A 15554-nucleotide genomic window follows, 5' to 3' on the forward strand; every position below is an offset into this window, starting at 1 on the left:
GTTTTCAGTATCTCAGCTCCGACTCTTAATTCCGACAGTGGAATTTCCAAAAAAAGAAAATTGGGGGAAGGGGGGAAGAGGGCTGAGCAGATACGAATGCCGAGGAATAAACCCTGCCAAGTATTTAATAAACAATGACGCGACTGGTAGCGTTCACAATTTATTTTAAAAAGAAAACATGAAATAAAGGGGGAATAAAAGGAAGAGTGTTGGAAACAAACCAAGGAAGTCCGGTGATAACAGAATAATAGGGTTAGATGGGACCTTGGAGATCTTCCAGTCCAGCCCCCTGCTCAGGCAGGAAACCCTATACCCTAAATCCTACCACATCTGTTAATATACTATGTGGTATGAGTTATTGGAAGAGGCCAACTTTTACAGAAAGTAAATGATTGATCTATATAAAGTCAAGCTATAGATTTTGGAATTAGACAGGTTTTGCTCCTGTTTGGGGGTATATAGACTGGAATTGGCTTATTATTTGTTTGTTTGTTTGTTTGAATTTTTATACCGCCCTATCTCCCGAAGGACTCAGGGCGGTTCACAGCCAGATAAAAACATGCAAATAATACAGGTAAAAACAACAATTAAAAAACTTATTAATTAGGCCGAATTAAAAATATCACTAGAATAAAATAATATAAAACCCCATTAAAAACTAAATTTAAAAACTAAAACCCTAGGCTAGCCCTGCGCAAATAAATAGATGTGTCTTAAGCTCGCGGCGGAAGGTTCGGAGGTCAGGAAGTTGACGAAGCCCTGGGGGAAGCTCGTTCCAGAGGGTGGGAGCCCCCACAGAGAAAGCCCTTCCTCTGGGTGTCGCCAGTCGGCACTGCCTGGCGGACGGTACCCTAAGGAGTCCCTCTCTGTGAGAGCGTATGGGTCGGTGGGAGGCGATTTTATGTGCCAATCGAGTCCTTTCCAACGAGATGGGATAGACAGGAGTTTTTTGGTGCCGTTAAAAGTATCTTTGATTTTCCTATTTTAGCACGGCCATGCCTTCTTGTTTTCTGCTCGGCCTAATTTTTTGTTTTTTAAAAAAGAGAGTTTTATTGAGGTCTGGAAGAAGGTCTCTTGTGCCAGAGTTAAGTGGGGCGGAGTAATTGCATCGGGGTGAGATGGTTCCTCAGGTGGCCTGGGTCCCGTGTCACAAAGAGCTTTAAAAGGTGATCCCCAACACCTGGAAATGGACCTGGAAGCAAACTGGCAGCCCTAACTCCACAGCGGTGTGACACTGTGCCCCAACACAATTACAATCCACCCCACTCGCTCTGGTCCAACAGACCTTCCTCAGACCTCAATCATCCTCTTTTAACGACCCCATAATCCCTTGCGGGGTGCAGTCTGGGCAACTGAACGGAGCCGAGTGTTTATTGGCCGGATGCCCTCCCTGTCGCCAGTGTGGAGTTTTATTCAGCAGATATATTCTCAGTGTGCCCAGAGAGAGAAATATCTTATTCTCTCTTATTCAACCTCAATAAGCCGGTTGAAATAGCTTCTCAAACAGGGGTGAAATCCAGCAGGTTCTGACAGGTTCTGGAGAATTGGTAGCAGAAATTTTGAGCAGTTCGGAGAACTGGCAAATACCACTTCTGGCTGGCCCCAGAGTGCAGTGGGAATGGAGATTTTTGCAGTATCCTTCCCCTGGAGTAGGGTGGGAAAGGAGATTTTGCAATATCCTTCCCCTGGAGTGGGAATGGAGATTTTGCAGTATCCTTCCCTGCCATGCCCACCAAGCCACACCCACAGAACCAGTAGTAAAAAAATTTGGATTTCACCACTGTTCTCGAACTATAAAATACAAAAGAAAATAAAAAATCGGGAAACTAGAGATTACAATAAATAATGGGGAAACTAGTGTTGGATTGCGACTCTTTTTAACAGAGTGGAAGATTACAAACTTACAGCCTCCACTTTTTACTCTTTTACACATTCCCTTCTTCTTTCCTCTGGCTTCCCAGAGTTTTTATTTCCCTTTATATTTTGGTAAACTAATAACAATTTGAAAAGCCAACATAAAACGGGTAAAATAAAATATAGGCCGAGCAGATAACAAGACCTGGCGGGGGTTAAAATAGCAAAAATAGGGCCAGCCCAGGACTGGGTTGTGTTGTCGCGTTCTGTATCAGGGGTCGCTTCCGAATACTCTTCAAGGGCAGCCCCATGGACAGTGCATTGCAGTAATCCAGCTGGGAGATAACTAATTGCAGACGTGAGGTTATCTCACTTCCCCTGCTTAGAGAGCAGATGGATGACATTCAACCACGTAAGGTCAGTTGTTAGACACAACAACCGTCATAAATGCGAGTCAGTTGCCAAGCATCCAAATGTAAATGACGCGAGCATGGGGACGCTGCAACGGTCGTAAGTGTGAAAAACGGTCGTAAGTCCCTTTTCTCAGTGCCGCTGTAACTTCGAACGGCCATTAAGTGAACCGCTGTAAGCCAAAATCTACCTATGTAGACTAAGAGTTATCAGACTGCCTTTGAATGATTAGGATGTGTTATTTTTGACTGTTTTGGGGGAGGTTAGGAATCGATGAGAATTGTAGGAGTATAATTGAGTTAGGAGGGAAATTTTTTTAGCATATGTTTGTTTTATTTTTAACTACACCTTGTGTTTGTTCTGGGAAGTCGAGGGGGGGTTGTGAAGGGAGGGGGGAGGGGGGTTGGGGGGGACAGGGGAAAAGTGGGGGGAAAGTTTTGTAAAACTTTTTCAATAAAAAACCTACCTATGTATTGCAAGACTCAAGGGTTGACTTGCAGGCAATGAAACCTCCAGCATATCCTAGCAGTGTTGGCTATTGAGGTGGGTGGGGTGGGGGTCTTTTGGGGTGGGAGGAGGGGGTAGGAAATATCATTTTGGGAGCTGGAAGAGACAGAATGAGGTCCCATCTCAGCTCCAAGCATCGAAGCCCCACCAGCCCCACTAAAAGGGGGAGGAAACTCCATGGAAGTTGAAATTGAAAACTGAAACTGAAACCAGGGGAATTCGGGAGCGAAATAATGAAAAGGAGCATGGGCTACCAAGAGCATAAAGAGGGTTGCCAGAGCCCATCGCTTCAGTGCTGCTGGAGGACAGAAGGGGACCCATCGCAGGACCCAAAGCTAGGACCTCTTCGAATCCGTCCATGCCACCCAAACAGACTCCGGTGCCCATGGGGCTGCTCTGCCTGATGCTCCTGCTGGCTGTTCCAGCCTCGGGATCGAACTGCCAACTTCTGAAACTGCAGCAGCGAACGATGAACCAGCAAAGCGTGAAGCTGCTGAAAGGGATGAAGGCGAGGCTTCCCGCAGAGTGTCTGCGGAAGATGCCGGCGTTCAGTTTCCCCGTAAAACTCCTCGAGATACGACAGCCGCGGGCTGCTACCAAAGCCATCCTGAGGATGCTTCAGGGCTACCTGCATCTCCTCAAGGACGAACACCTGTGGGTCGCCTGGGAGGCCACCTTGCGAAGAAGGTCAGTCCGTTTTCCCCCCCCTTTCTCTGTACAGGTAGTCCTCGACTTAGGACAGTCCACGGGGGAAGACCGATGCACTTAGCAACCGTGGGGCTAACTTAACCGCTGCAAGTGATTTACTTGATAAGAAAGGAAGGCAGGAAAGGTTGTAAAATGGGGGGCAAAACTCACTTAACGAATGTTTCAGCTACATCAATTTTGGGCGCAATTGAGGTCTTAAGTCCGAGGACTACCTGTGGTAGGATAGGATCCAGGTAGGGAGACAATGTGGTTGAGGAAAAGGAATTAATTCCCCCCCCCAAACGCTTCTGTTTTGTCCCAAAGGTATTTTTTTTAAAAGGCAACTGGGCCGTTGTTCAATAATTTATTAATATGTAATTATTATTCATTATCTATCAATTAAATAAGTAAGTAAGTAGATGGGGAAATTTACAGCCACTTGAAAGCGATTCTGATTTAATTTATTTTTAAACTCTCAAAGCGGTTAATGCAAGATCAGGAGGTTTCAATTCAATGGCATAGAATATAGAACATAGAATAGGGATGCCCAACCTTTCGGACTTCAGGGACTGCTAAATTCATAATTTTAAATCCCGCGGACCACTAATATGACCTGCCTAATGACCGGCTGGGTGGGCGTGGCTAACTGGTCATGTGACTGGGTGGGTGTGACCAACTCGATGTCAAGTCGAGGGGTGCCTCACCGGCCTCTACTCGCCCCTCCCCTCCCAGCCCCTCCATGCCTGCCCACCCAGGCTCCTTAGGGCCCCAACAGGAAGCAGTTGTTGGAGCGAAGCAGCCGCCATGAGAAAGAGCTGGCAAAACAGCTGGCTCAATTTATATTGGATCTGACCAAGAAGGAGGCTTGGTAGAAGCACCTCACTGAGGACTAGGAGCATAGGCTTTCCAAGCAGAGGGAAGACCTTCAGGAGTGCAAGGCCAGGTACCGGCGCCTGGAGGCTCAGCGGGCTGAGATGGTCAGCCAGTTCCAGGCCATGATGCAGTCCCACTGGAACGAGGCCCTCCGGCTCTTCTCCACCAGCAGCTCTTCCCTCCAGTCTTTGCCCAAAGCCCCACATCAGGAGGCTGAAGCAGACCCCAAGTCAGAATTTCTGCTCCCCTCTTACTCGTACAAAAAGACCCCGAAGGGGGAGACTCTCTGCAGCAACAGAAACATTAATTGCACGTATCCAGCCCAGGGGTCATAGTTTGAGGATCTCTGATTTAGTGCAATGTAAGAAATGCAAATAATTTTTCTGTGGCCCACCAAAATTTTCTTGCGGACCACCAGTGGTCCAGGGTCCACCAGTTGGTGACCGCTGGTATAGAACAGTGATGGCTAATCTTTTTTTCCTCGGGTGCCAAAAGCGTGCCCACGTGCCCACCCATAATGCAACGCCACTCCACATGCCCCACCCCACCCCTGCATATGAGTGCAACCCTCGCATGTGCATGCAACCCCCCCATGCGTGCGCGATCCCCTCCCACCCCCCGCGCACGCAACCCCCCCCCCTTTGGCCTCGCATCCCAAAACAGCACCTGGTGGGGGGGGGGACTTTGCCTCTGGGAGGGGAATCTCTGGTGATCTGGGAAGGCCCAGGCAGCAGAAAGTGAGGAGAAAGGTAGGTTTCCCCCCCCCACACGTGTCTCCTGCTTGCAGGGCAGACCCGACAATCAGCTGGCCCGCGGGAAGCCTGCATGCCTGCACAGTGGAGCTGAGCTGGGCGATGGCTCGCGTGCCCGCAGAAAGGGCTCCGTGTGCCACCTGTGGGACGTGTGCCATAGGTTCGCCACGACGGGCATAGAATGAGAAGGATGCGTGTTTGTGTTTTATTTTTTATAGTTATAATGTACACTGAAGATGGCATTTGATTTCGTTATACGAGGTGCAATGACAATAAAGTAAACTAACTAAGAAGACTTAGTTTTCCATTTTTTCTCCCACCCCTCCCAACAACATCCCTGTGAGGTAGCTCCCAAAAAGGTGCTTCTCCAAAAGGCAACTGGGTTTTCTTGGGCTTTTTTTCTTTGAAAACATTTTGCTTCTCATCCGAAAAGTTTCTTCAGTTCAGAACTGAGGAAGCTTCTTGGATGAGAAGCGACACGTTTTCAAAGAAATCCCCCCTCAAGGGTGCTTTTTTTCAAAAGGAAACTGGGCTTTGTTTTTCCTTGAAGACATTTCGCTTCTCATCCGAGAAGCTTCCTCAGTTCTGGCTTCAGTTCTGTGGCACTTCTTCCAGCTGAGTCAGAACTGAAGAAGCTTCTCGGATGAGAAGGGAAACGTCTTCGAGGAAAAAACAAAGTCCTGTTGTCTTTTGAAAAAAATACCTTTGGGGCAGCCGTGACTTGGATGACCGAGAAATCTCTAAGAGACAAAATCCTACCGTTTTGTCATTCTAGGTTCCTCGAAAAGTTGGACGCACAAACTGAGAGGATCCAGAGGTGCCTCGAAGGAGGAAAACCGATGCTAGGAAGAAGTCAGAAGGAATGGATGCACAAACTCCAACTGATGAAGTATTTCCGCAGCATCAGGCAGTACCTCGAAGACAAGGGGCTCGACCGGTGCACCCAAGAGTTTCTAAGACATGAAATCGAGGTGGATTTCATGTATATAGACAGACTGACTGAGAGAATGGAGATCTGACGCGCATTTTTAATCTATTTATTTTATTTATGTATTTATTGGAGCCCTGCCTTTATTTATATATATATATATATATATTTATAATATTTTACAAATGATACAAATGTTGAATTAAAAGTTGCATTCAATGAAACATCAAATTAAGAGTCATTTTAATGTGGGAACCACAAAAAAAGTATTAAGGTTTGATTTTGAACCGAGCTGCATCCACTGGATTTTTTTCAATAGTCTTTATACGTTCTGCTATTTATTTAATTATTTTGCAATGCTATGTTTTGAAATTAAAGTGTGCTTTAAAAAAGAAAAAGAAAAAAAGAAACTAAAGGTAGTCTTTGACTTACGGTGATGTACCTCCATTCATTTAGTGACCGTTCGAAGTTACAACAACACTGAAAAACATTTTCCCCACTTATGACCATTGAAGCATGGTCTCATGATCAAAATTCAGACACTCGGCAACTGACTCATACTTACAACGTTTACAGTGTCCCGGGGTCACGTGATCCCTTTTGTGACCTTCTAACAAGCAAAGTCAATGGGGAAACCGGATTCACTTAACAACCGTGTTATTAATTTAACAACTGCAGTGACTCAATTACGCCAGAAAGGGCGTAGATTGAGGCAAAACTCACTTAACAAATTTCTCACTTAACAACCTGAATTTTGGGTCGTAAGTGGAGGACTACCTATAGACTACCTTGTGGTGCAACCGTAACAATCTGGAACTGAAGACACTAAAAACCGTAGAAATGGTGGTAGACTTTAGGAGAAACCCTTCCATACTTCCACCTCTCACAATACTTGACAACACAGTATCAACAGTAGAAACCTTCAAATTTCTAGGTTCTATCATATCGCAAGATCTAAAATGGACAGCTAACATCAAAAACATCATTAAAAAAGGACAACAAAGAATGTTCTTTCTGCGCCAACTCAGAAAGCTCAAACTGCCCAAGGAGCTGCTGATCCAGTTCTACAGAGGAATTATTGAGTCTGTCATTTGCACCTCTATAACTGTCTGGTTCGGTTCTGCAACCCAACAAGAAAAACACAGACTTCAGAGGATAATTAGAACTGCAGAAAAAATAATTGCTACCAACCTGCCTTCCATTGAGGACCTGTATACTGCACGAATCAAGAAGAGGGCCGTGAAAATATTTGCAGATCCCTCGCATCCTGGACATAAACTGTTTCAACTCCTACCCTCAAAACGACGCTATAGAGCACTGCACACCAGAACAACTAGACACAAGAACAGTTTTTCCCGAAGGCCATCACTCTGCTAAACAAATAATTTCCTCAACACTGTCAGACTATTTACTGAATCTGCACTACTATTAATCTTTCATCGTTCCCATCACCAATCTCTTTCCACTTATGACTGTATGACTGTAACTTTTGTTGCTATCATTAAGGGTTAAATTGATATATTGACCATCAATTGTGTTGTAAATGTTGAACCTTTGATGTATTTTTTTTCTTTTCTTTTTCTTTTTCTTTTATGTACACTGAGAGTATATGCACCAAAACAAATTCCTTGTGTGTCCAATCACACTTGGCCAATAAATTCTATTCTATTCTATTCTATTCTATTCTATTCTATTCTATTCTATTCTATTCTGTTCTGTTCTGTTCTGTTCTGTTCTGTTCTATATTTCTTATTCTATTCTATTCTGTTCTGTTCTGTTCTGTTCTATTTTTCTTATTCTATTCTATTCTATTTTGTTCTGTTCTGTTCTGTTCTATTTTTCTTATTCTATTCTATTCTATTTTATTCTATTCTATTCTATATAGGACTCCAAGCAGGTTTTATTCCAACAGCCTCTTCACTTTGCTTTTCGACCAGAGAACTGCTTACTTTTTAGGTGGAAGTTTGTCCCTGTATAATATATACATTTACTTGCTTCTTGGTTTCTATCCTGCCTTTATTATTTTTACAAGTAACTCGAGGCAGTGAACATACCCAACACACCTTCTTGCTCCTATTTTCCCCACAACAACAACCCTGCGAGGTGAGCTGGATTGAAAGAGAATGACTGGACCAAAGTCACTCATCTCGCTTTCATACCTAAGGCGGGACTAGAACTCTGCGTCTCCTGGTTGATTGGCCCAAAATCACCCAGGCAGCTCTCATGCCTAAGGTGGGACTAGAACTCACCGTCTCCTGCTGATCGGCTCAAAGTCACCAAATCTGCTCTCATGCCTGAGGCAGGACTGGAACTCACCGTCTCCTGGTGATTGGCCCATAGTCACCTAGCTAGCTTTCATGGATAAGGCAGGACTAGAACTCACTGACTCCCATTCTCTAGCCCAGGGGTCTCCAACCTTGGTCCCTTTAAGACTTGTGGACTTCAACTCCCAGAGCAAAGCTGGCTGAGGGACTCTGGGAATTGAAGTCCACAAGTCTTAAAGGGACCAAGGTTGGAGACCCCTGCTCTACCCTAGTGACTTAACCACCAGACTGGCTCTCTTTAATTTATTAAGAACATTATTTGTGACACAGCAAATAATAACTCTCTAGTTACGACCAGTTGCTTAATGATCGTTCAAAGTTCAACCCGGTTCTGGGGTCAGTCCCCCACCCCTCAGAAAATGTAAAGCCATGAACACAGCATAGTTTGTGCCTTTTACAGCAGTCCTCGACTTATGACCATTTGAAGTTACAATGCTGATAAAGGTGGTTTATCACCAATACACAAACACACGCGCGCACACAATGACTATTAATACAATCCTGTCCCCGCTTTTAAGATGTCAGTGAGGTCTCTACAGATCTACCCTTCCAATTATGTTTCTTCTGGCTTTCAATAAAAGAGCAGGCTTCTCTCGGCTTAGCCATTTACCCGACAAATTATATGAGAAACCAACACAACACTGCGCAGGACACATTCAGAGACACATGGAAACACAAGAACCTTCCACGATTGGTTGATGGAATACCGTGATGGAGACAACTTTCTTACCCTACAATAAATCTTATTGGTACTACACAGAAAATAATGAGTAAAATATAGATGCAGATTAACAGAGTTGGAAGGGACCCTGTAGGTCATCTAGTCCAACTCCAGCCCAAGCAGGAGATTCAACACCATTTCTGACAGATGGCAGTCCAGCCTCTTCTTAAAAGCTTCCAGTGATGAAGCTCCCACAACTTCTGAAGGCAACTTCCGTTCCATCGATTGATTGTTCTCACTGTTGGGAAATTTCCAGGTTGAATCTCTACTGGATCAGTTTCCATCCATTCTTCCTTGTCTAGACTTTGGGTGCTTTGGAGAATAGCTTGACCCCCTTCCTCTCTGTGGCAGGCCCTCAAATATTGGAAGGCTGCTATCATGTCTCTCTGTTATATTAATACAACGAAGAACGGTTGTTAGAATTGGGTATGTGTAGTTGAATGAAAAGGAAGACTAGGGGAGACATGATAGCAGTGTTCCAGTATCTCAGGGGCTGCCACAAAGAAGAGGGAGTCAAGCTATTCTCCAAAGCACCTGAAGGCAGGACAAGAATACGCCAACTCCCCGACCTCCGGACCTTCCGACGCGAGTTAAAGACCTTCTTGTTTCGCCATGCAGGGCTTGCCTAACGTATTTTAATGTGGGTTTTTACTATGGTTTCATTACTGTTTTATTTGTTTCGGCCGAATTGAATTTTAGATTTTAAAATGTTTTTTTAATTTTTGTATTTTGCTTTTTATTTGGCTGTAGTCCTTCGGGAGAAGGGCGGTATATAAATGGAATTAATAAAATAAATAAAAATAAAAATAAGAAGCAACGGATGGAAACTAAGCAAGGAGAGAAGCAACTGAGAACTTTCCTGACAATTGGAATAATTATCCAGTGGAACGGCTGGCCTTCAGGAGCTGTGGGTGCTCCTCACTGGAGGTTCTTTAAAAAGAAACTTTTAAAGCATTTGTCTAGGGTGGTGATGGCTTTTTGCCAGTCACGTGCCAAAAGTGGAGGAGTACAGGGAGGGTCGCGCATGTGCACTCCCACACACATAATTTAATGAGCCCTGCACATGTGCATGCGACACACATCCCGCGCTCCCCCTGCTTTTGGCACGCGGTGGCACCGTAGGAAGTTCCAGAGGCTTCCTAGGAGCCTGGGGAGAGCGAAAACAGCCTCCCACCACCCGCCGGAGGCCAGTAATGGCCCATTTCCAAACTTCCAGTGGGTCCGGAAAGCCCCAAAATCAACTGACCGGCACGCACCTGCACGCTGGAGCTAGGGCAACGCTCGCATGCCCGCAGATATGGCTCCGCGTGCCACCTGTGGCACAAGTGCCATAGATTAGTCATCACGGGTATAGGGTCTCCTACACAAACAAGGATTGGCCTAGAAGACCTCCAAGGTCCCTTCCGAGTCTTGTGATTCTTTTATAAATGAGGAAGGAAAACTGTTCAGTAAATGCTTCGTTGTACAAAGGCTGGTATCACAATAAATGCACCTGGCTGGAACAACTTTGAGCATGCAACCGTGTGACACAACCGTTCTCTTTAATCCAGGGTTTGGGTGAGAAGGAAAAACTCATACATGAAGTTCAAGATAAAAGTGGCCGTGCAGTGTGAAAAGAAATCTTGTCTGGTAGCAACCATGACCGCCTCCCTCGACAATTTCTAAGCTTTTTACTGAAAACAGTCAGAATTGCAAAGGCTGGAAACCTGCTCTTTAATTTTTGTAACTAAAGACACAGGAATGCTGAAACTTTTAGACGCCACTTTCCATATACAATTATATATTTAAAGACTCCGTCAATTGAGAAAAGCATCAATTTTAAAAAAAAAGGGTTACTTACCACAGGCAGCCTGGATTGGAGCATCTGAAGATCATCATAACCATAAATCTGCTTAAAGACAGGAAAAGCACACATGCAAACATCACAAGATTGATGTTTCCCTCCACAAACCCCACCACCTCCCTTCTAGCACTGATGATGTTAACTAGCTGGGTCATGAAATGTCTGCAAAAAAAACCCACCAACCACAGAGAGCACCAAGGACCCCACAGTCCTCCTCCTCCTCCTCTCTCCCTCCCTCCTCCTCCCTCTTCCTTTTCCTCCTCCACTCCACAAACCCCCCTCCCTTCTAGCATTGATGATGTTACCTAGCTGGCTAATTAAAGGTCTACAAGGAAGCAACCAAGCTCAGAGATCACCAAGGGCCCCACTGCAAATCAGATAAATTCTGAGTCAGCCTTGGGCTGCCCAAGGAGATTCAGGTCAGAGATTACTTGTGAACAGGGAGGGCTTCCTCTTCTTTGCTTGTTCTCTCAATTCTATAGGGGCCCATAGTGTACAACCCATAGACAGGAATGGAACTGCCCTACATGTCTCCAGATTCAATTGGTGGCACCTCTTCCTTAGGAGCACATATATATGTTCCACACCTTGTGTTTATATGTACATTTATATATATATGGAACAACACACACAAATAAATATATATATATATATATATATATATATATATATATATATATATATATATATATATATATATGTTCCACACCTTGTGTTTATATGTACATTTATATATATATAGGTTTTGGTTATTTGGGTTTTCTCCGCGTAAAATTGGAAGTGTCTTGGTGACGTTTGACGAAGTCTCATTCGTCATCTTCAGGCTTCAGCTTCCTGCTTCTGGGAGCAGTACGAAGCTGAAGCCTGAAGATGACGAATGAGACTTTGTCGAAACGTCGCCAAGACACTTCTAATTTTACATGGGAGAAAACCCGAATAACCTACATACAAAAACCCGCGAAAACCTCAGAAAACATATATATATATATATATATAAGCACATATTCTAGGGAGAAAGGGAGAGGGACAGAGAGAGGGAGAAGGAGGGGAAGGGAGGGAGGGAAAGAGAGAGAGAAGGAGAGAGAGTGGGAGAGGAAAAGGAAGAAGGAGAAAAGGGAGGAAGAGAGAGGGGGAGAGGCAGAGGGAGGGAGAGGGAGGAAGAGAAAGAGAGGAGGGGAGAGAGGGAGAGGGTGGGAGTGGGGAGGAGGGGAGGAAGGAGAGAGAGAGGAGGGAGAGGAGGAGAGAGAGGGAGGAAGGGAAAGAGAGAGAAGGAAGGAAGGAAGGAAGGAAGGAAGGAAGGAAGGAAGGAAGGAAGGAAGGAAGAAAGAAAGAAAGAAAGAAAGAAAGAAAGAAAGAAAGAAAGAAAGAAAGAAAGAAAGAAAGAAAGAAAGAAAGAAAGAAAAAGACTTCCCTGAAAATGGGCTCCAGCATTAGCTCAAAAGCTTGGAAGACTAAACCTTCCAGTGGGACCGACACAGACTGGATCCAACAACATTATCCAGGAATGCCTATATTCTTCTACACTCAATACATCAAATGCCAGGCCAAAAGTATATTCACCTTGATTTAATAGGGCACACCGTGGGGGTCTTGTATCTGAATGAGTCTCACGGGGCCACCTTCGCATGCAAGCCCCCTCCCCTCCCTCCAAGACCAATTTGTTCTGGGACTTTTGCAACTGAGAGGTCAGGTGAGGGCAGGGCCCAGGCTGACCGCCCCCCTCCCACCGCCCTCCCCGCTCAAGGGCCGCAGGGCAAGGCAAGGGAGGGAAGGAGGCAGAAGGAAACAGCTTACTGGGTAGGCCGGCAGGAGTCCTCCAGGTCCCACAAAATACTGGTTATGCAACAAGGGTGGCACACCTTGGTGAAGGTTGGGGGGCGCTTTGGCTGCAAATCAAAAGAAAGACCTTTGAAACAAAACACCCCCTTAGCCAATGGGGAAAGAAAGAGGAGAGGCGGCTTCGAAGTGGGGCGTTTATAGAGAAAGCTGGGAGTCACTTCCGATCGCGAGAGACCAAGAGGCAATGAAGGAGAGGTTGAGGTAAGCAAGAAGGAGAGACCCAGTGGATCATCTCGGTTCTGAGGCCCCTGTCCAACCCGATCCCCTCCCTCCCTCCCTGCTGGCTTCCGTTTTGCCGTCTCTTTCGGATCGCCGCAGAACGCTTGGGAGCTGCTGAGAAGTTCTTGACTTAACCCAACCCTATAGAGCAGGGGTCTCCAACCATGGCAACTTTAAGACTTGTGGACTTCAACTCCCAGAATTCCTCAGCCAGCTTTGCTGGCTGAGGGATTCTGGGAGTTGAAGTCCACAAGTCTTAAAGTTGCCATGGTTGGAGACCCCTACTGTAGAGGGAATCTCATTGGTTACGTGTTGGGAGATCTTTTTTTTTTTTCGACCGTCGAATGAAGCAGGTTGAAGGGAGTCCTCGACTTACAACCACAACGGAGCCAAGAATCTTCATCGTTAAGCAAGACCGGGGGGGGGGGGGAAGAGTTCTGCCCCGTTTTCCAGCCTGCCTTGCCAGAACTGCAGTAACTCAGTCGCTTACGTGAATTTGGCTTCCCCACTGACTCTGTCGGAAGGTCGCTAAACGTGAATCGCGTTGACTCCCCAGGACAATGCAACCGTCATAAATGTGAGTCAGTTGCCAAGCACCTGAATTGTGATCACGTGGCCACGGGGATGTTGCAATGGTCGAAAGTGTGAAAAAAGGTCTTAAATCACATTTTTTCAGTGCCATTGTAACTTCGGTCACTAAATGAACGTTCGTAAGTTGAGGACTTCCTGTGTTTTCAAACTCACAACAGAAGGTAACTTCCACCTAGCGCCTTCAGCCCGATCAAAAATAATCCCTTGTGGAGGCTTCTGGGGTTAAATTTATAGCTAACGATGATGGACGTGGATTAGGCACTGGGAAATCTGTTCATCATTATTCGATTTGCGCACTGTCCGATTCCCAACAATTCCAGGTTGTTGATAAGAGAACGGCAGACTTCAAATGATAAAAACGGAACGACAGTACTAGCAGGAGTAACGATGGCAAAACAAGGCCGCGACAGACGCACAACCTGGTTCTAAAAAGGGCGTACACCCGTCCTAGTTCAAGGCCAGGGATGTCATTCCAGAGGGCGGGCAGAAATTTCCCCACAGTGAGAACAGTTAACCAGTGGAACAGCTTGCCACCAGAAGTTGTGGCTGCTCCATCACTGGAAGCTTTTAAGAAGAGACTTGTCTCAAGTGGTTCTCCTGCCTGAGCAAGGGGTTGGACTGGAAGACCTCGAAGGTCCCTTCCAACTCTGTTGTTCTGTTAACCACTGCATCGCCTTGCCTCCAGAAGTTGTGGGTTCTCCATCACTGGAAGTTTTCAAGAAGAGGCTGGACCACCATTTGTCTCAAGTGGTACAGGGATTCCTGCTTGAGCAGGGGGTTGGACTAGAAGGCCTCCAGGGACCTTTCCAACTCTGATATTCTGTTATTCTAAAGCAGCTTCCTCAAGGACGTTACCTTGTAAGGATACATAGACCCAAGAAGAGAGTTTGCAAGAATTTGCATTCTCTTTCCTTCTTGGGTCATTGCGCTCTGGACCGTTAAAGCTTCCGGGTGGTTTTCAAGGGCAGCCCCATGTAGACTGCGTTGTAAAAGTCAAGCCGTGAAATGACCGGGAAAAACCTCCCAATTGACAGAGGGGCACAACTGGCACATCCACAGCTGCCACAGGTGCGGATTTAGCACCTGTGAGTCCAGGAAGAGCCCCAGATTAGGTGCCCTTCACGAATGAGGAAGTGTGATAAGTAGTCCTCGACGTACGACTGGAATCGAGCCCAAAAGTTAGGCTCTTAAGTCAGACAGGTATTATGGGAACTTTGCCTCATTTTAAAACCTTTCTTGCCACAGTTGTTAAGTGAATCGCTGCAGTGGTTAAATTAGTTACACGGTTGTTAAGTGACTCAGGCTCCCCCATTGATTTGGCTCGTCAGAAAGTCACGAAAAGAGGATCCCAGGACAAGCAACCGTCATAAGTCCATGACAGTTGCCAAGCCTCTGAATTTTGATCATGTGATCCTGGGGATGCTGCAATGGTTCCAAGGGTGAAAAACGGTCATAAGTCACTTTTTCAGTGCTGCTGTAACCTTGAATGGTCACTAAATGGGTGCCTGTAAGTCGAGGACCACCGGTATTCCATCCAGGGTCAGAGATAGAATATCTCCAGTCCCGGTTGGCTCAAGCATCCAAGAGGTAGGTTTGAGTTGGAGATGGTTCCTCCCGTTACAAAAATTGCAGCGTCTCCAAGCACTGAGAGGGAAACCTGAGAGAATGACCTGGCTGACCCGGGGATCAAAATATATAATTAAGTATCATCGGCATACTGATAATACCGAACCCCAAATCGATGGATGACGACTTCACCCAATGGTTTCATGTCTGTGGGGATTCTCCGTCATCCAGGTCATGGTTGCCCCAAAGGTGCTTTTTCAAAAGGCAACTGGACGGTGTTTTGACTTTAAGATGGGAGGGAGGGAGAGAGGGAGAGAGGGAAGGAAGGAAGGAAGGAAGAAGAAAAGGAAGGAAGGAAAGAAGGAAGGAAGGAGGGAGGGAGGGAGGGAGGGAAGGAGGCAGGGAGGGAGGAGGGAGGGAGGGAAAGAAGGAAGGAGGG

The 15554-nt window shown here is 45.9% G+C and overlaps 1 protein-coding gene across 1 annotated transcript in view; it reads right to left on the bottom strand.

Annotated features, from left to right (window-relative positions):
* UBAP2 (ubiquitin associated protein 2) overlaps positions 1 to 15554 on the bottom strand; it is a 133260-nt gene that overhangs the window by 17013 nt on the left and 100693 nt on the right. The window contains exons 20-21 of the mRNA XM_058171953.1: positions 12695 to 12786; positions 10898 to 10945 (exon numbers count right to left, since the gene is read on the bottom strand). Coding sequence (XP_058027936.1) covers positions 10898 to 10945; positions 12695 to 12786 — 140 coding nt within the window. The remainder of the gene's footprint in view (positions 1 to 10897; positions 10946 to 12694; positions 12787 to 15554) is intronic.

The sequence above is a fragment of the Ahaetulla prasina genome, chromosome 2, assembly GCF_028640845.1.
Source record: "Ahaetulla prasina isolate Xishuangbanna chromosome 2, ASM2864084v1, whole genome shotgun sequence".
In the NCBI taxonomy this organism is placed as follows: Eukaryota; Metazoa; Chordata; class Lepidosauria; order Squamata; family Colubridae; genus Ahaetulla; species Ahaetulla prasina.